The 25,815-nt window shown below is 55.7% G+C and overlaps 1 protein-coding gene across 3 annotated transcripts in view; it reads right to left on the minus strand.

Annotated features, from left to right (window-relative positions):
• Positions 1-25,815, minus strand: part of TSPAN18 (tetraspanin 18) — a 204,849-nt gene that overhangs the window by 3,149 nt on the left and 175,885 nt on the right. For 2 of the 3 annotated variants that reach the window (XM_047775927.1, XM_047775928.1), the window contains 7 exons: positions 23,170-23,242; positions 20,426-20,620; positions 12,697-12,771; positions 11,405-11,503; positions 10,672-10,854; positions 1,952-2,035; positions 7-795 (listed from right to left, as the gene is read on the minus strand). In XM_047775927.1, the coding sequence (XP_047631883.1) occupies positions 583-795; positions 1,952-2,035; positions 10,672-10,854; positions 11,405-11,503; positions 12,697-12,771; positions 20,426-20,620; positions 23,170-23,232 (912 nt within the window). In that variant the 5' untranslated portion in view covers positions 23,233-23,242 and the 3' untranslated portion in view covers positions 7-582. Of the gene's footprint in view, positions 1-6; positions 796-1,951; positions 2,036-10,671; positions 10,855-11,404; positions 11,504-12,696; positions 12,772-20,425; positions 20,621-23,169; positions 23,243-25,815 lie in introns of those variants that run through there. The other variant, XM_047775929.1, reaches the window with a different exon arrangement.

Here is a 25,815-nt window from a genome sequence, read left to right on the forward strand (position 1 = left end):
CTGCAAAGAAAGTAGGTGTTGGTTTGTCAGGCTGGGCCCACAGCCCTCCAGGGAGCTGCCTGCCCTGCGACAGGAAGAGGGTGTCACCCATCCCTCTTAGCACATTCCCACTGCAGGGACTAATGACATTGCCCTGGAGGCAAGCCCCACTAGCCAGGCCACTGTCACCTTCATGCAGTGTAGTCATGAAAAGAAGCGGGCTTTGGACATGAGTTCAAATCCAGCTCCTCTATGTGCCAGCAGCAAACTTGCGCCAAACACTTCCCTCCTCTGGGCCTGAGTCGATACTGAGAGCTTTCGCCTGTGGCAGGCACAGTTCCCAGTTCTTTCTCAGAAGCAATTTCAGGGACCAGGAAGCGGGGCACCGAGAGGTCACATAACCTGCCTAAGGTCACACAGCTCCAGCGAGGGATCCAGGGTTGGAGGGGAGGCATTCTGACTCCAGAGGCCATGCTCATAGCCCCTGCACTCCCCCACCACCCCACATCAAGCTCACAGGAAGGTGAGCTTGAAGCCTAAAATGATAATATAATGAGGCCTGTTAGATAGCAGAGGCTTAATTAAAAGTTACCAGGATCGTTATTAACAGGCGGAAGAAGCAGCCCTCCCCCAGATTGGGAACACGATCCCTGCACACCTGTCCGAGGGCCCTGGGTGGTGGGGTGGGCAGAGACACTGTCCTAGGGAGGTCCGTTTATTCAGACTGGCTGATGCCCCCAAGCCAGAGTGCTTCTTGCAAGGAGCGCAAGACACAGTCGCAAGACCATAGGCCCAAGGCCAGATGTCCAGGAGGGACTGTGGGATGAGGGAAACGAGACAGACAATAAAAGTCCCCATCTCGGAGCTGGGTTCTGCCTCCCGCGGGGGCCACCGCTGGGCTGGGGGGCTGGGTGTGAGGACAGCAGGTCAGGAATACAGACACTGCTTCATGCCGCTTCCAGATCCTCCTGTGTGCCAGGCTCGCAGTTCCCATCACCCGCAATCCCTATAAGACCCCGGAAGCAGGCTTTTGACACCATTTTGTAGATAAGGCAACTGTGGCTCAGCATCCTGTGTGTGATAGAGGCAGAGTGGGAGCTGAACTCTAAGAGCCTGTGATCTTTCCGCAGGGGACCCAAGCCTGCCATTTTCCGGGGTCAGGGGGAGCCGGTACAGATTTATGTTTCTTGTTCATTGCTTCTCCCCAGGAGAGGACTTGTTCACCTAGAACGGTGTTGGCACACAGTAGGGGCTCCCTCCACACTGGATGAGTAAATAAATGAATGAATGAATGACCCCTGCATCTCCCCATCTTCATTATCAGTATCCACAAAACTGCTTTAAGCAGGCCTGTAGGGACAGAGTAAGAAGCTAAACAGGGCCACGTTTATGGTGCAGGTGGGAGGGAGAGGTTGGGGACCCCACTGCCCGATTTCATGTCCATAACTAGCCGCCCCCTTCTGGAGATGGGCGGGTGTGGGCAACGCTGTCGGTCCAAGCTCCCTGAGCAGCAGGTTCCAGATCCGAGTTCGTACCAGAAAGGGAGCTGCTCGGCCCCGTCTACTGAAGCGCCATCTAGCGGTGGCTTCGTGAGTCTGCAGCCGCCTTCCTCTTGAGGGAGCGCGGGGCCCTTCCGATCTTTATTGCTGGAACTCAGACTATGCTTGTGGGGTTAACAAGGCCCCATGGGCCCTGAACCTCCCCCAGAGAAAGGACCTGATCTAGAAGCACGGGCTGTAGTCCCTCCCTCCATCCAGCTGTGTTGACCCTTAGGTCAGAGTGCACTCTGGACCTCGGGTGGGGTTGCCGGGCGGCGTGACTCAGGCAGAAGACACCCCATAGTCCCCACAGTGGGGGACCCCTGGGTCCTGGATGAAGGACCTGGTCGGAGAGGGAGGTAGCCTGGGGACGCAGGCCCAGACCCCGTGCGGGTGTCTTGCTTCTAGGGAGCTGCTGAGGTGGGGGCTCTTACCTCGATGGCCAGCACCCCTATGGCGAGGGCTCCAGCCAGGTAGACATAGGTTTCGAAGGCGTTGAGGATCACCGTGTAGCAGCCCTGGGAAGGAAGGACCAGAGGTGAAGCCATAGCCAGTGAGGGACAGGGCTCAGGGGCCAGTCGCAGGACGAGCGTGTGAAGCCTGGGTACTGGCATCTGGCCCCAAAGCTCAGCCCACCCTGTCCCAGCACTGTTGGGACAGTTTGGTGGGGAGGTGGTGGGAGGCAGAAGGCCCATCAACACACCAATGTGGCAGCATTTCCCCAAAGACCCTCTGGGCCCTCTAGTCCCTAAGGCAGGGCTGAAAACTGCAGCCTGACTGCCGCCGAATCAGCCACAGACCTTTTCTATGCAGCTGCCACAGTGGTTGGAATATTGGGCAATTTCCCATCAATATATGGCTCCCTGCTGCTCTCAAAAAAATAAGAAGATCCAAGAATTCCCATTGTGGCTCAGTGGGTTAAGAACCTGATTAGTATCCATGAGGATGTGGGTTCCATCCCTGGCCTCGCTCAGTGGGTTAAGGATCTGGCATTGCTGTGAGCTGTGGTGTAGGTCGCAGACATGGCAGGGATCCTGCGTTGCCGTGGCTGTGGTGTAGGCCAGCAGGTGCAGCTCTGATTCGACCCCTAGCCTGGGAACCTCCATACGCCACAGGTGCAGCCCTGGAAAGAAAAAATAAATCAGAAGAGCCAGCAAGGTAAACCATCATTTCTACATGGCAGTACTGGCGATCCACAGTCCCCACCATTCCCTACTGCCCCACACTCACCCTCTCTCCTCATTCCCATTAGCTGCCTGGCAGGGGAAGGATTTTGGTTTGCAGTCTCTGCTCTAAGGAAACACAGCCGATTCTTCAAGACCCAGCACATACGTCACCTCCTCCAGGCAGCCTTCCATGACCAGCCCAGCTCTCACAGGGCCCTTTCTAAATGGACTGAATTCCTATGCTAGGACTGCGTTCTCAAGCAATCCTCAGGATACACAGAGATGGAGATGGGGCCAGTGGGACAGGAAGAGAGAGGATGGCATGTGCGTGTGTGCGAGCACAGCCAGGCGCTGCCGGCACGTGACCCCTGCCCCATCTGAGCCAGAGTGCCCCACGCCTTGGTCATCTTGAGGTCCACGCTCCCCCCACCCCCAGCATCCTACTGACCAGCAACTGATGTGTGGTAGTTGCTTTGAAAGAAATGTATTTTTCAAGGAGGAGAACTTTCTTTTACGAGAACCGGCATATTCTGGGGGCCCAGCCAGAGGACGTACAAGGGAAGGAGCCCCCGGGTTGGGGTGGCATCATGCCTGGAGGGTGACACTTGCTGTTTCTGGGCTCTGTTGATTCTTTGGTGATCACACACATTGTCAATCACCCAGAAGCCCCGCCTCATTGACTGGAAGTGGAAGTGAGGCTGCACCTGGGCAGATGGACAGCAGCCTAATCTGGGCAGAGTGGCAGGTGGATGGCGGGGGACCTGCCTGCTGGAGGCTGATGGGGGTTGGGCAGGGAAGGCCTGCACAGGCTCTCCCTTGAGCCCCCAGAGCAAACAGGATCTACCCAGGTAAGTAGACCCCTCCAGTGCAATAACCTGGATCTGGAATACTCCTGGGGCTGACACTGTGTCAGAACTGTCTGGGAGGGGGTTAGCAACACAGACACCAAGGCCTGGCCCCCAAGACTCTGGATCAGGGAGTCTAGTGTGGAGCCAGGAACCTACATCGTGGGCAAATGCCCCGGGGTGATTTCTAACGCCCATGCCATGGCCAGGCTCTGAGACACCCCAGGCCTGGCGAGGACTCAAGGAGAGAAGGTCCGAAGCTGAACCCTGGGGCCTCATCTCAGCTGCGCCACTGGGAGCCCAGCCACAGGCTGGCTGGTTGGGAACGTGGCATGGTTGGAGGTGGCCTCAGAGCTGGCAGGGTAGGCCCATCCACCAGCCAGGCCAGGGGCCACCCTAGATCTGCATGCAAACCAGCCCTCAAACTTCCAACCCCTCACTCTGTTTAGCTCCTTTTTTTTTTTTTTAATTGTTTTATCTGATTTCATCTTTTGCATTCTGGGGACACACCCGCAGTATATGGAAGTTCCCAGGCTAGGGATTGAATCGGAGCTATAGCCACTGGCCTACACCACAACCACAGCAACGTGGGATCCGAGCCGCATCTGCGACCTACATTACAGCTCACGGCAACGCTGGATCCTTAACCCACTGAGCGAGGCCAGGGATCGAACCCACATCCTCGTTGATACTAGTTGGGTTCATTTCCGCTGCGCCACAATGGGAACTCCCTTAGCTCCTTTTTATTTTATTTTATTTTATTTTATTTTGTTTTTGTCTTTTTGCCTTTTCTAGGGCCGCTCCCACAGCATATGGAGGTTCCCAGGCTAGGGGTCGAATCAGAGCTGTAGCTGCTGCCCTACGCCAGAGCCACAGCAACTCGGGATCTGAGCCGCGTCTGCAACCTACACCACAGCTCACGGCAACGCCAGATCCTCACCCCACTGAGCAAGGCCAGGGATCGAACCCGAAACCTCATGGTTCCTAGTCATGATTCACTAACCACTGAGCCATGACGGGAACTCCCCTTAGCTCCTTTTTAAAGCATCTGAACCCTAACACGTAGAACAAGCTAGCCTGCTCTGGGCAAAGGGAAGGGGACAGGAGAAGCCTGGGAGGGAGGCTGCCACTCGCCCCTCAGTAGTCCAGCCCACCACCTACCCCAACGCAGCCCAGGTTTTAATGCCCTTTGAGGGGCCATCCAGAGAAGAAGCAGCAATAACATAGGGAGAGGGGCTGCAACCTGCCACTTGCTTACTGGGTGAACTTACAGGCACACCCCATTTTGTCATTTCATGGATACTATGCTTTTTTTGCTTTGTTTCAAGACATTGGAGGTTTGCAGCCCAACCACTGTGTTGAGCACGTCTCTTGGCACCAATAGCATTTGCTCACTTCATGTCTCTGTCACATTTTGGTAATTCTTCCACTATTTTAGACTTTTTCATTATTACACGTGTTACGGGGATCTGTGACCAGTGATCTCTGATATACTATTACCTCTCGTTGAAGGCTCAGATGATGACTTTTAACAAAACATTTTAAGGGAGTTGCTATTGTGGCGCAGCGGAAACGAATCCGACTGGTATCCATGAGGATATGGGTTTGATCCCTGGCCTCTCTCAGTGGGTTAAGGATCCGGCGTTGCTATGAGCTGTGGTGTAGGTCACAAACGTGGCTCAGATCCCGAGTTGCTGTGGCTGTGGTGTAGGCCGGTAGCTGCAGCTCCAATTCAATCTGATTCAACCCCTAGCCTGGGAATCTCCATGTGCTGTGGGTGCAGCCATAAAAAGTGGGGGGAAAAAAAAGCATTTAAAAATTACAGTATTTACATTGTTTGTTTAGACATAAAGCTATTGCCCACTTAGGAGGCTACAGTTTAATGTAAATAGAACTTCCACATGCAATGGAAAGCAAAAAATTCATGTGAGTCGATTTATTGGGGGGGGGGTGGGGGGCGGCGGGTCTGGAACCGAACCCGCAGCATCTCTGAGGCGTGCCTGAGTTTTTCCTAGGCCTCATTTGCCCCATCCATAAACTAGGGCTGTGGAGGCTAACTACATCATAGGATTGTCCTGAGGATAAAGTGAGATGCAGTGGATGAGGCACTTTGACCAGTGTTGGCAGGGAGCTGGCCCCAGTCCTGTTGGGGCCCTGCTCCCTCCCCAGGCCTCTCGGAGCGCAGCCTGGCAGGTGAGAAATGCCTGAGTGCAGAGTTGGGTGTGTGGGTTTACCCTCTATGGCCCCAGGGGTTGTGCAGCTCTCTCTCCCTCTCTCACACCCACACACACATGCACACACATGCACCTATACCACAGGGGGGCAGGAGAAGCCATACTCCCCTTCCTGAATATGAAACTGACTTTGACATACATCACTCAGGGTCAGGGCACCTTAACTGCACATCTGCCCTCTGTTGGACTCTGGCACCAAAGATCTTCTGGGTCCCTGGGCCAAACCAAGCAGACAGGGCTGCTGGAAGCCCTGAGACTGAGATGCCCTTGGAGGGAGCAGGGAGGATGGGGTGCACGGAAGATGCCACCAACACCGAGTGAGCGTCTGCTCTGTCCAGAACTCTGCTGGGGCCTCACCCGTGCTCAAGGTCACACCCAGAGGCAGGGAGGAGGAGTTCCACGGAGGGGAGTGCAAGTCCCATGAGCCGAACTAAGAAGCCCTGGTTCTTGCTCACCACGCAGGGTCCCTGTCTTGGGGGTCCAGAGCTGCTGGCAGCTTGGGTATCCCCTCTTCCTCCTGCTCAGGATGGAAGGCCACCCTGAGCCCCAGCCCGCCCAGCGAGATGGTGCAGGGGACCATGTCTCCCCAGCCTGCCCCCGCAGACCGAGGGTCCCTTAGCCGTGTGGCTGTCAGCGCCCATCCTCCCTGTCTGCAGGGAGGGACCATCCCCCGACCCCTGGCTCCTGACTGCAGTCACCTCCCACCCGCTCCCCCCCACCCACCCCCCCGGCCTACAACCTAATCTGACAAAGGGCAGCTAGGCCAGAGGGGCCACCAGAAAGGCCACCCACAGGACTCAACATGCCCCAGACCAGATCTGAGATCGCCTCTCAAACCAGAACCTATGGAGTCACCCTCAGCACCGCCTCATCCTCCTTTCCCTTCCCAGAAGCCAACCTCCCACCGTTTTACGTTCTGAGTCACTTCTCAGACCCATAAGCCTCCCTGCATCGCCACTGCCATCATCCCAGTCTAACCCATCACTGTTTCTCACTGGGATCAGTGTAAAAATCCCTCCGGTGCCCTCAGGACCACCTCTGATCCCTGGCCACTGAGCAGCCAGAGTGCCACCATGGCCACGACCCCAAGTAGAACTTGACACAGAATTCTTTGCTCTTCTAGCATCCTTGCCATGGGCCCGCCAGCACTCCGTGGTCTGACCCAGCAAACAGCATCACCTTGAGCTAGTTCTTGCCGTGTTCACTGTGCTCCAGCCATACGGGCTTTCTCTTGGTTCCTGGAGCACACTATGCTCCCTCCTACCCCAGGGCCTTTGCACAGGCTGCTTTTGCTCCCTGGTGGTGGGGGGGCACACTGAGGATAAAGCAGAGGAACAGCGGTGCTGTGGGGAGAGAAGACTTTAGACCACTTTGAACAATGGGGAAACTGGATGGTTTCCTTTTTTTTTTTCTTTTTTGTCTTTCTGTCTTTTTAGGGCCACACCCGCGGCATATGGAGGTTCCCAGACTAGGGGATCTAATAGCTGCAGCCGCCGGCCTATGCCACAGCCACAGCAACGCCAGATGCAAGCCACGTCTGTGACCCACACCACAGCTCATGGCAATGCTGGATCCTTAACCCACTGAGCAAGGTCAGGGATTGAACCTGCGACCTCATGGCTCCCAGTCGGATTCGTTTCCGCTGCGCCACGACAGGAACATTTAGATGGTCTCCTCTTGGTGGTCACCCTACTGGCTTGGAGTCAAGGTCATGCAAGGTCTAACAAACAGACCCCCTGATTGTTTCCAGCAGGGGAACACTTTCTTGACGTGCCTGGGTGACCATCCTGATGCAGGGCAGGGTGAGGAATGGGCAGGAGAAGCTGCCGTGGTGGATTCAACTCATACCAATGGAGGAGCCCAATTATTCATCATGGATCACCTTCTTTGGGGATTTCCTCATGACTCCTCATTAGAGTTCAAGTAAACAGGGCTGATGGACTAAGGCAACACCCCTGGACGAGTGCCCTCTGCTTTAGCTCCAGCCAGCCATGTGACCAAGTCCTGGACAGGGAGACCTAAGCAGAAATCTGCTGGGGGTTTCTGGGAAAGAAGCTAGTGCCACCCTTTACTCTTCTCGGTCTTGAACATGGGTGGGATGTTGGGAGCCATGGCAGCCACTTTGCCACCATGAAGTGCTAAGCACACGGAGAGGCCACAAGGATCACAGCGACTCAGCCTTGACTGACATGATGGAGCCATCATGTGAGACGCCATCATCTTCCAGAATTCTTGCCATGTGTGAAACACAAAGGCGTGTGCTTAAGCGGCTTTAGTTTAGATTTTCAGTTACTTGGAATCAAACATGCTGCTCCCAGACTCAAGACTGTGATGAGGCTATGAAGTGAAGTCAGAAATGCATCCTGGGCTTCAGGAAGTGGGCTTTGGAGAAACAGCGAATTGAGACAGTCCCTCAGCAGGGGCTTTTAAAAGGGAAGAATGCTCAGGAGGGGTGTGAGTATCTCAGAAAAGGAATCCCAGAAGCCAATCTCCGGGAATCCTCAGGAGGGAGGGGACATTCAGCATGAAGAGCTAATGGAGCTGCACAGGGACCTCTGAGGAGCTTTGATCTCAAAGCCGTGCCCGGGAGACGGAAGGAGGTGTCCTAACAGAGGACGCATCTGGAACAGCAAAGCATGTGGGGAAGAAGCCCTCAGAGAACAGGGCCCGTGAGAAGCCTCCCATGAGAAGCCTTAGGATAGAGGTTCGGCTGTGGGCGGCAGGTGTCCCAACAGCAGCTTCTTCAAGGTAGTTTTTGTGTCTTTCTCAACTCCTTAGCTGGGCTGACTGCTCTGCTCCATGGAGTTGTCTGTCGCCCAGGCACCTTCTCTTTCTCTCTCTTTGTACTTTTGTGTGTGTGTGTGTGTGTGTGTGTGTGTCTTTTTGTCTTTTCTAGGGCCACTCCCCGCGGCATATGGAGGTTCCCAGGCTAGGGGGTCGAATCGGAGCTGTAGCCACCAGCCTTCGCCAGAGCCATAGCAACGCGGGATTCGAGCCGCGTCTGCGACCTACGCTGGATCCTTAACCCATTGAGCGAGGCCAGCGATCGAACCCACAATCTCATGGTTCCTAGTCAGATTCATTAACTACTGCGCCACAATGGGAACTTTTTTTTGTTTTTGTTTTTTTTTAATAATTTTTGGCTGTGTCCTGTAGTGTGTGGAAGTTCCCGGGCTAGAGGCTGAACCCACACCACAGCAGTGACCCACGCCACTGTAGTGACAACGCTGGACCCTTCACCTGCTATGCCACAAGCAAACTCTGGGGCACCTTCTCTCTTGATGTTCTGACATCCTAGGGAGCTACCCTCCTCTGCCAGGTCCGAGATGGCTGTCACCATGGCTGTCACCCCCAGCCAGAGGGGGAAGGGGGAGGGGTGAGCATAACCTTTTTCTTAAGGACGTGACTCAGCTGCACAAAACTTCTGCTCGCCTCCCTTCGGCTAGAACTTGGTCATAGGCTTAGCTGCAAGAGGCTGGAGAGGGAGCTTTACCTGGCGGTCACAGGGCCTTATCAACGCCATCTCTTCAAGGGGAAAGCAGGAACCAAGCATGGGGGCAGCCAGCAAGCAGTCTCTGCCATTGTATCGGGAATCTGAGGTCTGGAGAGCATGTCTCGGCCAAGGTGACATTGCTGCTAACAGCCCAGGTCTGCCTGACATTACAGCCTGAAGGCCCCCCCACCCCCCAACATCCCACAGCCTCTCCTCGTGGCTGAGACCTCACTCCTGGGGTGGCTGTCCCTGCCCCGAGCTGATCTCAGGACCTTCATTTCTTTAGTTGGGCCTCTCTCCCCCACTGCAGGGAGGCAAGACCATGAGGGGCAGAGAAACGTGATTCTTGGGGCCTTAAAGGCTTTGACGTGACCTGGGCAGGTGCGGTGATGGGGTGCTGGGTTCCGCATCAGATGGTGGGGTCAGGCCTCAGCCCGACCCTCCCTTCCCCCGGGACTCTAGGAGGCTGGCCTTGAGCCTCGCCTCCTCCCCGGTCTCTTCGGCCTATCATCTAGTTTTATTTTCTTCATAATGAAGTTTTTATTTCATGGGAAATTAGGGCTTTTTATGTGTTTGCTGCTTGCTTCTCATCTGCTTTGTCTGCTTACACTTTGAGCCCCACAAGAGCAGGGACCTGATCTGCTTGTCCCCTGCCATGGTCCTTGCATCTGGAACTCTCCCACGAGGTCCTCATTCAAGGCCCAATCGAGTGAGAGCATCTTCACTGTCCCCTCCCCACACACACCTGCAGAGTATGGGGACTGAGGGGCCAAGCACAAGGGCACTGTCTGTCTCTCAGAGAAGGGGCAAGGTGGGGCCCTTGAGGTTCCCAGAGGTGGCACACGTAGGAAGAGAAGGGACTTTGTCTGAGATTGAGATGAAGTCCTTCGGTTGTAAAAGAAACCAGGGAGTCTAGGAGCGTCCCTGATCTTGGAGGACAAGGTCAGGGAATCCTTGCTCCCTTGGGGTCTGGAGGTATGCCCCCACGGCAAACGTGAGCCTTCCCCCCAATAAAGTACACAGCTGAGGAGGGGCCCCCACTGTGGAATTCTGGTTCTGGTTCCTGAGATCTGCATTACCAGATGCTCAGGGAGCGTTCTGCTGGAAGACTGGAAAACTCCTACTCACCCTTGTACCCCAGCCAAAATGCCCACTCTTCTAGCCTGCCATCCCTAGACTGTCTGCCATCCTCATCCTTTCCCCGCTCTGATTGGATCTCAGAGGCGGGGGTGGAGCCTTCACCAGCCCCAGTTCAGGAGTCCCATGTCGCAGCCCACACTTCCATCTGACTCCCCAAGTGTCTTCAGACCCTCCGGGCTCACACTGCCAGCCCCCCACCCCCACCCACCCCCGACTCTGGCCACCCAAGCCATGAGGGACTGGTTCCCCCTGCCTGGAGAGAGCAGGGCCCGGTACCTGCTTGTTCAGGAACAGTTCCCGTCCCAGGAGGCACTCCTCCCTGCTCAGCAGGACCCCATCCCGACTCTGGGGTTCTCTCCGGCAGCAAGCCTCAGGCACCTCGTCACTGTCCAAAGTCAGGAGTCGGAAAACTGATGCAAACTTAAAGTCTTCAGGCCCGTTGACCCCACAGCAACCAAACTAGGGGAGCAAAGAGAAGAGGGGATGGGAGCTGGACCCAGGCACGCGGCACACGAGACAGACACACGGCCCCTCCAAAGGCCACCGTGAGTCTCCAGTGTGGTGGAGCAGAGTCAAGACCCAGGTGTGGACTGGCTCCACCTGCTCCTCCTGTGTGACCCTGGGAAAGCCACTCAGCTTCTCTGAGCCTGCGGCATCCTCATCTGTAAAATGAGGGTGGTGGTAACAGTTCCTCCTTCACGGGGTACTTAGCACTCAGTAAACCATTGGTATGATTACTGTATTTGAGGACAGTTGAAATTGATTGAGGACTCAAGACAGGGGAAGCACACAGGTTTCCTCTTGAGTTTGGACTGTGATTGATGGGCCATTGCTGCCCAGGATGCTGTACAGATGCAGGTTCTGCAGCTGGGTCTGGGCTGGGTGGATCAGTGCCTGATTGATTATTGATGTCTGCACAGGCACATGAGCCAGGCTGGTGCTGGAGTCCAGACACTGGCTCTCCTGGGCAGCAGGGCTCTGAATGCTCACAGCATCTGGGGCCACTCACTGTGATCATGACGGAGTTCCAGGTGGCAGAGAAGACATCTGTGTCGTTGTTGCCCTGGTAGTGCTTGGTGAGCTCCTTGGTGAAGAATTCACGGGTGAGCTGGAGGCAGAGAGAGGGGGCGGGCTGGGATCCAGGGCAGCTTGGTGCAGCCCCCCTTCTTGGTCCCTCCATTGATCTGCTCTGGGGGAAATGGAGGGGGAGGCCTCTGGCCCTGATGTCAGGGATCCTCTATAGCTGCTACTTGGTGTGGCCCATCACCCCAAGTGGTGGGCTGTGGCCTCCTTGTATCCTCAGATCCCCAACATGAAAAGGCATCTGAGCACATACCCCTCGGCAGCCTGAGGCCAGGGCAGCCTGGGAGCCTCCATCAGCCCTGCAGCTCTTCCCAGAGGAAGGGCTGGTCCATGGTCGGGGCAGGGGCGGGGGGGTTGTCGTTGGGGGGTTGCCCCTCTTGCCACCCCCTCCACCCTGAGCTGTTCCTCAGACACACCCAAGCACATGCACTGGGTTCCAGGTCCTGGAGAAGCTGGGGAGGGTGGGGGCAGGTGTCTCTGCGCATCCGCATTTTCCAGAACTTTCCTTGGAAGTTGCTGCTACCCTCCAATATTCCCTGCAGGTCTGAGCACCCTCCTCCCCGGCAGGGAAGGGGCGGGCCCCGGGAGGTGCCCGGCAGAGGGAGATGATTCTCTGCCTAAAGGCTGCTCCCCTCTGTGTCTTCTCCTGCTCAGCCTTCTGGGCCAGCATGTGTCTCCAGCCCCCTGGCCTTCCTCTCTGCCCTGGGTTCATTCCCAGGCCCCCCTAGGTTGTGAAACTTGGCTCTTACAAACTCAGGGAGGGAGCTGGGGCCCTGGGTGGCTGGAGCCTCTGGGGTAAGGTTGATGGGGGCAAGTTGCCCAAACTGGATACTAGCCAGGCCCTCACTGGAGGCCGCCTACATTCTGTGCTGGCAGGACAGTCTCTCCGACTATCCTTAGAAGGTCAACTGAAAATCTCTGGGTCACTGCTGGGCAAGGAGTGGAATGGAAGATTCAGGAATACAGTGTGGGGTTGTGCCAGATGCTTGGGAACAGCAGAGACTCTTAAGGGCCCTGTGACTCTTTCTGGAAAAGTCTTTGCAGGAAGAGGCTCGCCAATGTCTCTGGGCTGTGGGGCCTTGCTGGGGTGGTGGGTCATGGTGTGGGCTGAAACTGCTGGATGAGGCTGCTGACTCTGAGGAGGGAGGCGCTGGCCCTGAATGGCCACTGACCCCTCGCTGGTCGTGCGGGCCAGGGATCCCGGGGCCCGGTACGTACATTTTCCCTGAAGATGAAGGCCAGGATGGCCGCCGACAGCTCCGCTAAGAAGATGATCAGGATGAACAGGAAGAACTGCAGAGAGAAGGAAGGCAGCCTCTTGAGCCCCCAGGCAGCAGGAAGCGGACAGACGACCGCTCACCGAGGTGCCCTTCCATCTGTCACACAACTGATGCAACACACAGATTTTGTAAGACGAAGGAGCTTAACTGCCATAAGCCAGTCATTTTTTTCATCATCAGCATGCCAACAATCCATCTTTGGGGGCCAACAAGGTTGTACTACAAATATGGAAAAAGTAAACACACACATATGCCTTCTGTGCAAATGGCACCCCTCAGACGAGGCCCCTTGTGCAGTGTACAGTCTGGACAACCCTCCTTGGCAACCCTCAAAGGAAATCCATGTTGAAACCTGCTTAGACCGCTTCCGAACCGTGGGAATCCTGCGGTCTCTGGGAGTCCCTGGCTGGCTGTCCCCACCCCGCCAGCCCCGGGGCCACCTCTTTGGCCCTGCTGCTTCTCATTCCCATGGGAAGTGAGGAGCTGACCTTCATCTTCAGGTGCAATAACGGAGCAAGACTTGGGGGAAGGTGGGGTGTCTATCAAAATCAGAAAACCCCGGAGCTAGGAGTGTGGAGTCTAACATCGCCCCCTCTGCTCCACCTGCTGCATTTCTCGTTGTTGCCCAGACGGCACAGGGCTCGGTACCTGGGTATCAGATGAGTGAATGAACTCATGAAGACCGCCTCACCATAACGACCTTGCCATCTGCTACCTCTCAGGCCCTGACCCGTGTGGCCGTTGTTTTGGGCTCACGGCTCAGGCAGAAGAAAGAGGAAGCGGCTGTGGCCTTGGCACACGGCACGGCCCGCACCCCTGCACTGACGGTCTGTGACAGTCCTGGAGTTGTCGCCCCACCTAGAGACTGTCGGCGGGAGCCTGAATCCCCCATGCACACGGAGACCAGCCACCTCAGCTGGCTGCCCTGTGACCAGCTACCCAGCTGCTTGGGTCACGGTCGTCGGAATCGCCAGCCTGTGTTCCCCGGGCTGGAAGGAGGCAAGGGTCCTGGGCTTGGATTCGGGACACCTCCGCCCACCCCCGCCTCCCTTAATGTGACTTGGGACGATCACTCAAACCCCATCGAGCCTCAGTTCCCTCATCAGTAAAACGGGGATAACAACGCCCTACTTGCCAGGGTCATGGCGGGGAATAACGCCGTCGCGGAGGTGAGGGTCCTGCGTGCCATCCACGTGGATGAGCAGAACCTGTCGCTGAGGCCCTTACCCGCGAAGGAGCCTGGCTGTGGTGCACGCCCCACGCGGTCTCTCACAGACACTCTGTGGGTGCGGATGACGCCCTTGGGTGTCTCTCCCCGGATCACCTCTCTTCTGGTCAAAAGCCTTCTGTCTCGTTAGCCTCATCCCGAGGAGACCTAGTCCTAGTCCCTCGATGACGTTGCAGTGTCAACAGTGGCTGAGTCCAGGTGTGGAGGTTTCTCCAAACTCCTGGGGCTATGGACCACTTTCCGGAAGCGCTTAGGATGGATGTCAAGATGATCTGTCCAGGGTGTGGATGTGAAATATCTCCTAGACCTGCCCCAAAGCTTTGCCTTGGTATCTATCGATCATCTATCTGTCATTCATCTATCTATCTATCTATCTATCTATCTATCTATCTATCTATCTATCTATCTACCCATCTATCCATCCATCTATCTATCTATCTGTCTCTCTATCTATCTATCCTTTTAGGGCTGCACCTGCAACACATGGAGGTTCCAAGGCTTGGGGCTGAATTGGAGCTATAGCCACTGGCCTATACCACAGCCACAGCAATGCCAGATCTGAGCTGCATCTGTGACCTACACCACAACGCACAGCAATGCCAGATCCTTAACCCTCTGAACAGGGCCAGGGATTGAACCCATGTCCTCACCGATACTAGTCAAGTTTGTTACTGCTGAGCCATGACAGGAACTCACGCTTTGGTTTTTAAATGTCCAAATCCAAGGAGAGCCCCTGGCTTAGCCAGATCGGCTGGCACAAGGCATGCATCATTCTAGAGGCATGCATCACAGGGGAGGGGTGGGATGCGGGGCGGGGGGGTGTCTCACCGGGTTCGAACTCATGGTCTCAGGTCTCTTAGAGGCTTGCTTGGCATCAGAACCTGACACCTGCCCCAAGGTCTCTTCTCTGTTTAGCCTCCATGTCCGGAGGGGAGGACACAAGCCTGAGAAGGAGAATGGCTTGCCCTCTAAAGGTGCACAGCTCAAACATTTTGAGAGGAAATCTTGTCCTCCGCCTCCAGCTCTTTTCAGAGCACCTCGCTACTCTTTCTGGCTCTGCTGATGAGCGCAGCTCAGGCCTGGCCTGGCAGTGGCTCCTCTGAACCCGGGGGGCCCTGGTTCTGACAGGTCGGGGCAGCCTTGCTGCAATTGGCTGTGCATGGCGACCTGGGACTGAGGAGCAGAGGCAGGGCTCCCCAGCTGGAGAGGAGAGTGACAGGGCCTCTGGTACCCCGCCCCCCACCCTGGGCAGGCTCACCCCCACCTCGATACCCATCTCCACCCTCCTCCACTTCCGCCAGCTGGTCCTTGAGCCAAGAGGCATGTTCCCCACTGACAGCCTCCCATCCCCATGACAGTGACGGAGGGCCTGGCAGGGCTCCTGGCACCTCCATTTGGCCGGTGACGGATGGTCATCCGGTCCTGTTCCACACGGCCTCCGCAGAGCCCCGTCCTGCCCTCTGCCCTCTCGGTGGAGTTGCTGGCAAGTCCTCAGGCTGGCTGAGAGCAGCCTCAGAAGTGGTTTCCAAGCCGGCGATCCAATTGAGCTGTCTCTGCCTATCGATCGCGGTTTAGACAGTTATAAACTATGAACGAGACAGTACTTGCGACCTCCGCATGCTCATCACTCTGGGAGCGTGCTGCATGCTTTCCAGGGGACTTAGCAGCGCTTCGGCGACATGAGGCAGAAGCGCTGTGCATTAGGCTGGCAGGATGAGAGAACTGCTCAGGTGTGGCTCAGCACCAAGAGGGAGCCCAGCCTTCCAGAAGCCAAGCGGTGGTGTGGGAAAACTTGGGAAACATAACAAGAGCTCCATCGATGGAGCGCTTAGCACCTGAGCCCTGTGGCTCTTACACGGATCATGTCACTGAACCCTCTGGGCAGCCTGGCAAAGCAGCTGCTGTTATCATCGGCACCTGTCTTACGGATGAGGAAACTGAGACTGTGAGAGGGTAGAAGACCTAGCTGGGCCAGCTGGTAAGTGGCACAGTTGGGATAAACATGGGAACACAGCCTCCTAAGACCATGTTATGCCAGAACCCAGAAGAGCCTCCAGGTCTGAAGACTTCAGCTGGCCAGCAGGCTCTCTTGGGGATCAACAGCCATCCGTTTAGTTTCCCGTTTATCAAATGCTCCTATGTGCCAGGACCAGAGTTAAGCAAGATGCCCATTTTCTTCTTGAGTCCTGATCACAACACTATGGCTGGGAAGGAGGTATTATTACCTTCCTTTTACATATGAGGAATCAGAAGTTCAGAGAGGTTAAGTCACTGGCCCCAGGGCACACAGCCACAAACTGGCAGAGCAGGGATTAGAACCAGGCTTTTCTGATTCCAAAGCCCACGCTCTTACCTACACCTTCCAGACCACCTCCTCTCCGTATCTTCATTCCAGGGCTTTATTGGGCACCTACTCTGTGCCAGGTACTGTGCTACCTACCAGCAGGGACACACAAGGCAGAAGTGTGGTCCCCATCCTGATGGAGGGTCCACCGAGGCAAGATTCAGGATTCATGAAATGAAATTCATGGGATGAAAAGTGTACGATTCATGGGGTGAAATGCAAGAGTGAACCTGGTCATACCTCGATGGGGAAAGCCGGCCTCCCCAGAGGAAGGGAGTCTGCCCAGCTCCTGGCCATCGCTCCCGCCTGGAGAAGGACTCCCCAAATATAGGGACCGAAGGGTGACTTGGGCATGTGAGGGGGAGTCCCCTGAAGGAAAGCGAAGGGTGTGGGGCCAGCACCCACCACAGGGTCACTTCTCCCAACTTCTAGGGCATGAAATCATTTCCCCCTGCTTTAACAGGGCGGCCACTGGCTATCAGAGAAGTTCCCCCGACGCTTCCCGGGGCTCCCCCTAACAGAGACCTTCCCTAGGGTTTGCTCACCTCGAGTTCATCTGACCTCATCCTATTTGCCTAAGGACACATTTGCAGGAATTGCTGAACAGAAAATGTACATCATTTTGCTAAGGATCAGAGAATTCGTAAAGGGGTAAAAACTGCTATTTTGCCTACGTGTGAGCATCTCCAGGCTTTTCTAACCCATCTGCCTACAGCACGTCTGCTCTTCGTTCTCATTTCTAATAAATATTTACCAAATGCCCAGACTTCATGTGCAATTCAGCTCAGTTATCGCTTTGAAATTACACCCATCTCTTTCTGCTGTTCTTTCCAATTTAGCAAGCCTTTGTTATCAAGTGTTTTAAAAATGTGAATCTTTAAATAAATGGGCTAAAAACATCCCCTGAACTACTCATGGATGAGCGACTAGGAAAAAAGGGGATGCCGCGGAATGTCCCTAAGAGACTGACCTTGTCCTGTTGTTCAGGAAAATGCTGTGAAATTCATCAGTGGGAACATTTGGAACATGTTTCTTTAGAAAAGTTGATCATGGAGTTCCTGTTGTGGCTCAGTGGGTTAAGAACCCAACTAGTATCCTTGAGGATGTGGGTTCAATCTCTGGCCTTGCTCGGTAGGTCAAGGATCCCACATTGCCACAAGGTGCAGCATGGGTCACAGATGCGGCTCGGATCCCGCGTTGCTGGGGCTGTGGCGTGGGCTGGCAGCTGCAGCTCCGATTGGACCCCTAGCCTGGGAACCTCCATACGCCATGGGTGTGGCCCTAAAAAAAGAAAAAAGAGAAGTTGACCATCAGGTGACATGGACATTAGGCTCACTGTCCCTGGGCTGAGGGTCACCGGACTCCCTTAGGGTTTAGCCTCAGGGCAGGGGCAGGGCACTCCCGGCTAACCCCTATCCCCAAGCCTCTGCTCTCTGCAGGCCTCTGAGGCAAGTTCCAGAGGTGCCTAAACTTGCTCCCTCTTAGCCCTTCTCAAGACAAGTCTCCCCTCCCTGCCCAAAGGTTGAGGAGGTGGCTCAGACCTCTTAAAGAACCCCAGGGGCTACCAGCAACGAGGCTTGGAGCCCCTCTTCAGCTAGAACCGTCACACGGCCAGGTCCAGGTTGGAAGAGACAGGAGATCCTCTTAGTTTTTAGATCATGAGTCTTTCTGAAAACCTTCCAGAAGCTGTGGTGGCCCCCCTACCCCATGCAACACATATGTACACGCACACGCACACAGAGGCCCCGACATGATATTTTGCACCTAATTTTGGGTGAGTTTTGAACCACTTGAGTCCCTTCCAGGTCAAAAGCCCCTGGATAAGACCCTGGTCTGAGAGACAGGAGACCTGGGTTCAAGAGGGCCCTGTCTTTGACCTGCACTGTGACTTCAGGATTGTGTGTGCTGGGCATCTGAGAGAGGGACAGAGAGAGAGAGAGGGAGCAGGAGTGGGGAGGGGAGGCAGGAGGGGAAGCAGAAAAAGTAAAGAAAGCGGGAGAGGCAGGGAGAGGGGACAGAGGCAAGGCAGCAAGAATCGAAACCAAAAGATCAGGAGAAAGGCAGAGATAGACAAGGAGACAAAAGTAGAGAAATAGAAAAGAAAGGGAGAAAGGGACATAATGAAACAGAGACAAACAAGGAGGAAGGAGGCAGAAGAGAGAGGTGGTGGGAAGGGGGGGCTTTAAGGTTCAGCCGCAGCCGGGACTTGAGGCAAACCGCCTCTGGCCCCTGGTCTCACGCCTAAGTGCCAGGAGAGCGAGGTCGTCCTTTTCTAGCTGGCAGGCTCAGAGGAGCCACACAGCTAGAGAGGGCTTGCGAGACCCGGAGCCTGTTCCCAGCCAGGAGCCCCAGCCTGGCTTCCTGTCCTGGCTTCAGGGATGAGCCCATTAATGTTGGATGAGCCCCAACACTGAGCCCCAACGGAGGGCCGAGGTGCAGGGCAGGCGTTGGGAGGTTTGCTGTGTCCTGGGACTCCTCCTACTCAGCTCCTTTCAAAATCCCCGGCAGCCCGGCAGCCCGAGCCCAGACCTTTCCACGCACCATATGACGCTGTGCAGAGCCCTCCACCAGGGGGCGCCCACGGGTTTCTTTGTTTCTCTCCAGCTGAAAAGTTTGCAGTGTTTACACTGCTGCCCCGAGGCCAAAGGGACCCAGAGCTCCCCAGCCACACATTTCACAGCTGATTTCACTTTCTCTCTGTGACACGAATGGGGGCTGTCCTGCCTGTTCCAAGCTGGGGAGGAGGCACCGTGCCAGATCTCTGCCTCCCAAAGCCACTGCTGCTGGCTCAATGACAGGAGCGGACAGAAGCCTGGCCAGGAAATCCCTCAGCTGATCAGCCCATGTCACCGACCAGCCCACATCTCCCTATCACTTAACTCCTGACCCACCCACCCACCCACCCACTTGGCCAAGAGGAGTGTCTGCAAGTCGGCGCATCCACATGCACACTTTCCTAAGCTGGGCTGTTTTTAACTTACCCTCTAACAGGGTTGCCCTCAACTCAGTTTTCCCAGCCCTGGGGGCACAGCGCCTTGTAGGGGAGGAAGCCCCATCACCAAGGCCCGGGGAGTAAGCAGAGGCCCAAAGCATCACAGCCCATGTGAATGCAGAAGAGCAGTGAAACAGGACATCCAAGCTCGTAACTCACGGCAGAACTGGTTGGGCCTTCACTTAACAAGCAGACAGTGAGCTCAGTGAGGTTAAGAAATTAGACCAGGAGTTCCCACTGTGGCTCAGCGGTAATGAACCCGACTAGTATCCATGAGGATGAGGGTTCGATCCCTGGCCTCGTTCAGTGGGTTACAGATATGGAGTTGCTGCAAGCTGTGGTGTAGGTCATAGACATTTCTTGGATCTGGCATTGCTGTGGCTGAGGTGTAGGCTGGAGGCTGTAGCTCTGATTTGACCCCTCACCTGGGAACTTCCATATGCTGAGGGTGCGGCCCCAAAAAGAAAAAAAGAAAGAAAGAAAGAAACTAGACTACAGCAGGGCACATGCACAAACCCAGGCCCACCCAGATCATCCTCGTGGACTCGCCTGCTTCCCACAAGCCCATCCTCCAGGGAGGGGTGGCCATTCTTGGCCCTCAATGCATCTACGGCAGCTAGTGAACTATGCGGCCTGGAAGGCAGATGGAGGGCTATTTATTTCTTGAATAGAAGCCCTTCGGAGATCATATCATTTCTATTTTGGAAGTAGAAATGTGAAAGCTAAATGATTTACCCAATAGCCATCTTAGCTTTTACCAAGGAGTTATATATTTTAGCTCTTAAAAGCAAGTGAGTTGAAAAGCATCAAGAGTCAACACTCTCAGTTGATCCTGCCTTGGCGAACGAATCCTGGCTCTTCAGACCTAGAGGCCAAGGCCACCCTCCACCAGGGGGCAGCTCGCCCACACAGCAGGCACAGGTCCAGGGCAAAGAGCCGGCTCCAGGAGCTGAGGCCACTGAGGCATATAGGAAGGGTTGGCGGCCCTCCTGCTCCTGGCCCACCCGGCTCAGACCTCAGTGTGAGTCCCCTGCAGTGTGGACCCAGGATCCCCACAGCCTGCCCTAGGACACCCATGGGTGGGGTGGGGGTGGGGTACTCACAAACAGCAGCAGACACTTGTTCTCCCGGACGGCCCCGCAGCAGCCCAGGAAGCCGAGCAGGAAAAGCAGGCCCCCCATGGCCAGGAGGATGTAGGCACCCGTGATGAGCAGGGGGTTGGCGGCCACGATCTCACGGAAGCCGGTGGGGTCGACCATGACCCAGATGCCCACGCCCAGCAGGCAGGCCCCGCCCAGCTGCTCCGGTGGGTCAGGAACCGGGAGGAGAAAGAGGCAGACCCAGAGGTTAGTCCGCACATACACCGTCCCCTGCTCCAGCTCCAGGCCCCGAGGCGCGGAGTGCCCGTGAACTGGGCAGAAACTCCTTTTGCTGCCGGAACCAACGTCCCGGCAGCACTTTCCTCCACTTCCAATTTCCCTACTTACCCTGCCAGAGGCGCATCACGCACCCTCTAAATCCAGTCTCTGACCCACACCCCACACCGGGCTGCGGAGAACCATGTCCTGCAGAGCTTCTCTGCCGCTCACTTTTATATCCTCCATGCTGTCAGTGCTGCTGGGTAATGAGGCCATTCAGTCCAACCCTCTGATTCCACAGGGAGCCCCGGAGGGCTCCAGTGACTTGCCGAAGGTCACACAGCAAGTTCATGGCAGAGCCAGGGCTGAATCCCAGGCCTCCCTGACTCCAGCCCCCAGGACCCTCCCCAACAACACCAACATGCTCTGACACCTACACTGTGCCTGCATCGTGCTAGGCGCCTGGGAGAACAGTGACAAAAAAGCCATCCTCCTTGTCCTCAACAGGAGCTGTTGGTTGGGTTGGGCTCCCTACTCTCAGATGGGCTTGCAGAAAGCCTTCTTGTTTATGTCTTCCTCTCCACGGCCCACCTCTCCACGCCTGACTTATCTTTGGAGAGAGGCAGCTTAGAGCGGAGAAAGGGCTGTGCCACTTATTAGCTGTGTGACCTTGGGTGAGTGGCTTAACCTCTCTGAGCCTTAGCTTCCTTGTGGTTAAAAGAGATTCCCCCCTCCCAAGGTGGCCCTGAGGAAGAAAGGACAGAACGGACGTGAACGTGCTTGGCGGGGTTCAGTACACCTCCGTTCCACTGGTCTTGATCACAAACAAGTACTGGAAGCGGATCTGTTGCGGGGGAAACCAGGCTTGAAAAGCTGGGAAGTGTCTGGAATCACCACGTGGTGGGAGGCCCTGGGGAAGGACTAAGGGGTCTGTAAGCTGGGGCGAGAGCTGCATGGTTTGGGCTGAGAGGTGATATTTTCAGGTGCAGTTGGGGGAGGGGTGGGGTGGGGTGGCCGAGGGACGCAGGGACAGCCAACGACAATCTACATCTTTACCATCTGCTGCGCAACGCCCTTCTCCTGGGACTCCCATCAAACCTCCAGGGAAACCTGTGTCCCTCCTCACAGCTGTTGGAAGTTTGGGGGCTCCTAGAATTGAGTTCTAGGAGTTCCCGTCGTGGCACAGCGAAAACGAATCTGACTAGGAACCATGAGGTTGCAGCTTGGATCCCTGGCCTCACTCAGTGGGTTAAGGAGCCGGTGTTGCCGTGAGCTGTGGTGTAGGTCACAGACACGGCTTGGGTCCTGCGTTGCTGTGGCTGTGATGTAGGCCGGCAGCTGTGGCTCCCATTAGACCCCTAGCCTGGGAACCTCCATATGCCACAGGTTCGGCCCTAAAAAGACAAAAAAGACAAGAAACAAAAAAAAATTTGTGTTCTGAATTTTGTTCCAAGGGGGCCCAGACATGAACTGAGAAGTCCAGGGTGAACTAGTCCCAATTCATGTGGGGACAGTGAGGCTGCCCAGGGTCAGCCAGCTTGAAAGTTGGGTCTGGCTCCCCCAAGTCTGTGGGGCTCCCTGCTCTTCAGGACTAGAGGCAGGGGAGGGAGTCCAGGAGAGCTGCTGAAATGTATCTTCAGTGAAATGTTTAAAAACATAGGTGGAGACAGACAGAGCCGTCTTGGCCAGAGGGACCTGTCTTTCATCGTGACCCCACCCGGGGGACGTCACTGGATGTTTATTCATCCAGGTCTTGGCTGCACTAAGGTCAAAGGTTGGGGTGGGCTCATGGGAGGAGCATGGCTCTGCTCCTGGGGGAGGCCAGGGGGCCCGAGCAGAGCAGGTGGGCTGTGCTGCGGGGCGCCAGCCTGGCCCCCTGAGCCCTCAGGGCTCCTGTCCTCTCACCTACAGACCCCACAGCTTGGCTGGGGATGAAGCTGACACATTCCAGATACTTCCTAATCTAATCTTGCTTCGTTTTCAAAAAACTTGTTGAGGTTGGTGATTAAGAGATGAGGATACAGAGGGTCAGAGAGGTGAAATGTGTTTCGGATCGCATTAGCGGGCGAGAGGCAGAGCTGGGCTTTGAACCCGGGTCTCAGACTCAGAGAGGTTTCAGATTTCCTCAGGTGGCGACACCAGCTCAGCCCGTCCAGCTCCGATGCCCACAACTGTTCTGGGGGTCTGGGCACCCCCCTGGGGGGGGTCCCCCCCCACTTCCTACCAGGGTCAGATCCCAAGACTGTAGCCAGGACGAAGGCCCCCAGCCTTTGTCAAGTAGCGGAACCAGCCCAGGCCTGTGCAAAACGTCTCTCCCAGGCGGGTGGGTGCTAGGAGTGCGCTGGGGACCTGCCCGCCGTGATCTCTTGGCCAGGCAGGTAGGGCTGCCTCTAGCACTGGCCCCATCCCTGTCCCTGGGACTCAGCGGCCAGTTCCACCTACCCCGCAGAGGCGTGGGGAGATCCCAGGCGTGTTCTGGGAATACTTACAAATATGAAGAAATTGAAGACAAACATCAGATACTTCATGCAGCTCAGACAGTCGCCTTCCATGGTGCTCCACCTGCAAAACAGCAAGGTCCCCTCGGTCCTCCCGCTGGGGGACCCCCATCCCGAAAGAAGCCCTGCCCCTCCTCCCCCTTGGGGTGTTCCAGTGGCCAGCCTGCCCTGGTCACTGGAGGCGGGGAGAGGGCAGCTGATAACAACGTGTCATCACAGGGCAGGTGCTTTGCCCTGTGGGGCCAGACGCAGCAGTGAGAACCCACAAGTCAGGCTGCCTGGGTTCTCCACCATTTTTGTGCTGTGTGATCTTGGGCAAATGACTCCACCTTTCTGAGTCCTGCTCTCTCCAACTTGAAAGTGGAGATTAAAAACAGAAGCTCCCTCCCAAGCAGTGGTGGGAGGCTTCCCTGAAAGAACACAGAAATGTGCTCAGCACCACGTGGCCAGTGCTCAGCCGTCCCGACATCATGACGTGATTTGAACGCAGACGTGAGCCTTAGCAGACGTAAGCCTTACATTTGGGAGAGGAGACACTCAGGCTCAGAGCCTTGAGGGACTTGCCAAGGTCACAGAGCCGGATCAGATCCAGGGTTGGCAAACTTCCTACCACCCCACATGCCCTCTGGCCAAAGGACTGCCCAGGGAGGAGGGGTTTGGAGGGGGAAGGAGGCACAGGCACCAACCTAGGGCTCCAAACGCTGCTCCTGGGGCCAGATCCTCCCCCCGCCCTGGCTCCCCCCTTCCTGAGACCTACAGCATCCCACGTCCCCTGGACTCTCCCTGTCCCTAAGAATATGTCCATGGAGCAGGTCACTGAGTACAATTCTGTTCAGCCAACATTTATTGATGCCTGACACTAAGGCTTGAAAATGAGATGTTGCCCTCCCCATCCCTGGGGGAAACAGACAGCATCTGCCATCACAAGTCAGCCTTCAAGGTACACAAGCCGCAGTCATATTCAATACACAATATTCAATATTTTCACATTTCCTTCCTGACAGCCCTGGAAGAGGACTGACAGGCCCAGGAGGACCTACCCCTTCCTTTGTTTCAGGCTCCATGCTCCCAGCAGGCAGAGGAGGCTGAGATTCAGTGGGCCCTGTGGGTACGGTGGGCCGATTTTGCTAGCATCTCCGGGTCCATGACACGCCCACCCACTCCCAAACCATCATCCTTGATGATAGGTCATCCTTCTCTCTTGCATCATCCCCAAACCCGGGCTAAAACACCAAGCCACCAGCCCTCCTCCATCTCCTTTCTCTCTGACCTTCTAGAAGCAGCATCTAACCTGCATCGGAAAATGGTGGTTTCAAGGACGGGCTCTGAAGACAGACACCCCTGGGCTCCAATCCCGGCTCTTCACACCTCTCTACCCCTGTGTCTTTGGTAAGGGATCTAACCTCTTAGAGCCTTAATTTCTTCCTCTGTAAAAGCGAGCGTTAATGCCCTGCATCACGGTGTGTTATGAGGATTAAATGAGGCATCTCACACAAGGACTCCAACAGCACCTGGCTCCTAGTGGGGTGGACAGTTTTATAAGGAACACACCTAACTTTACAGTCATGGGGGACTCGCTGGGCTGTCCCTGCCCCTGAGATCAGGACCCCAGGACAATGGCCTGCACCCGGGGGACTGCATGCTGACCACGCTCCCTCGAGCGCTTGGCTGAGGCAACACCACACATCTGCTAAGACCCTGTGCTCTTTGGAATGGGGTCATTCGCTGAGGACTGACGATTCGCCAGCCACATGCCAGCTCCATGAAGCAACTGCTTTGAATCTTTCAATGCTCCCATGAAGCAGGAAGCGGTGTGTCCATTTTACAGATGAGGACACTGAGGCTCAGAGAGGTGAAACGACCTGCCCAACATCCTGGAGCTTGTAAGCACACCCCTCAGCCTACTCCAGACCCTGTGTTCCACCTGCTCCAGGGACCACTGTTCGGGAAGACAGCAGGGCAGAAGGAGCACTGGCCTGGGAGTCTGGAGCCCCAGTGTCCCACTCTGCATGCCGCTGCCTCTCTCTGGACTCCGTGTCTTCACAGGCAAAGCCATGGAGATGGAGTTGGACGGCCTGTCAGTTTCTGCCATCAGGCTTGGACTTGGGTGGCCCTTTGGACAGCAGAAGGGGCCACCCTAGTGAGATGCTGAGAATTCTGCAGGAGGCCAGGCTCTGGGGCCCCCTCCTCTGCCTACTTAGGCAAAAGCTGTTGTTCTCTAGGGTTGGACGTGGCTTCAGCTGGCTCTGGCTGTTGGCAATTAAGGGGCATAATAAATATGGCAGCTCATAAACGGGCTACCTGAATTTATTATGTACCACATTCATTAGAGATTACAACTAATGGGAGGCTTATGGAGTGCTGGGCTCCCAAACAAAATGCAACAAAAGGAGACATGTCTCCTGGGAAGAGCGTCTGCCATCCGAAAAGGTGAGGCAGTAGAAAAAGAGACGATGTGAGCTGGAGGGCGGGTGGAGATAGGGAAGCGGGGATTCCAGCTCAGGGAGGGTGCAGTGTGGACAGAGGGCTTTGAGGCCTGACAGAGGATCACATCACAGCCCTGCCAGGTTTAGCTGGTGGTCTGGGACAAGATCCTGAACTGCATGAATCTGAGTTTCCTTGTCTTTAAAATCAGCA

The sequence above is a fragment of the Phacochoerus africanus genome, chromosome 4 (assembly GCF_016906955.1).
Source record: "Phacochoerus africanus isolate WHEZ1 chromosome 4, ROS_Pafr_v1, whole genome shotgun sequence".
Taxonomy (NCBI): Eukaryota; Metazoa; Chordata; class Mammalia; order Artiodactyla; family Suidae; genus Phacochoerus; species Phacochoerus africanus.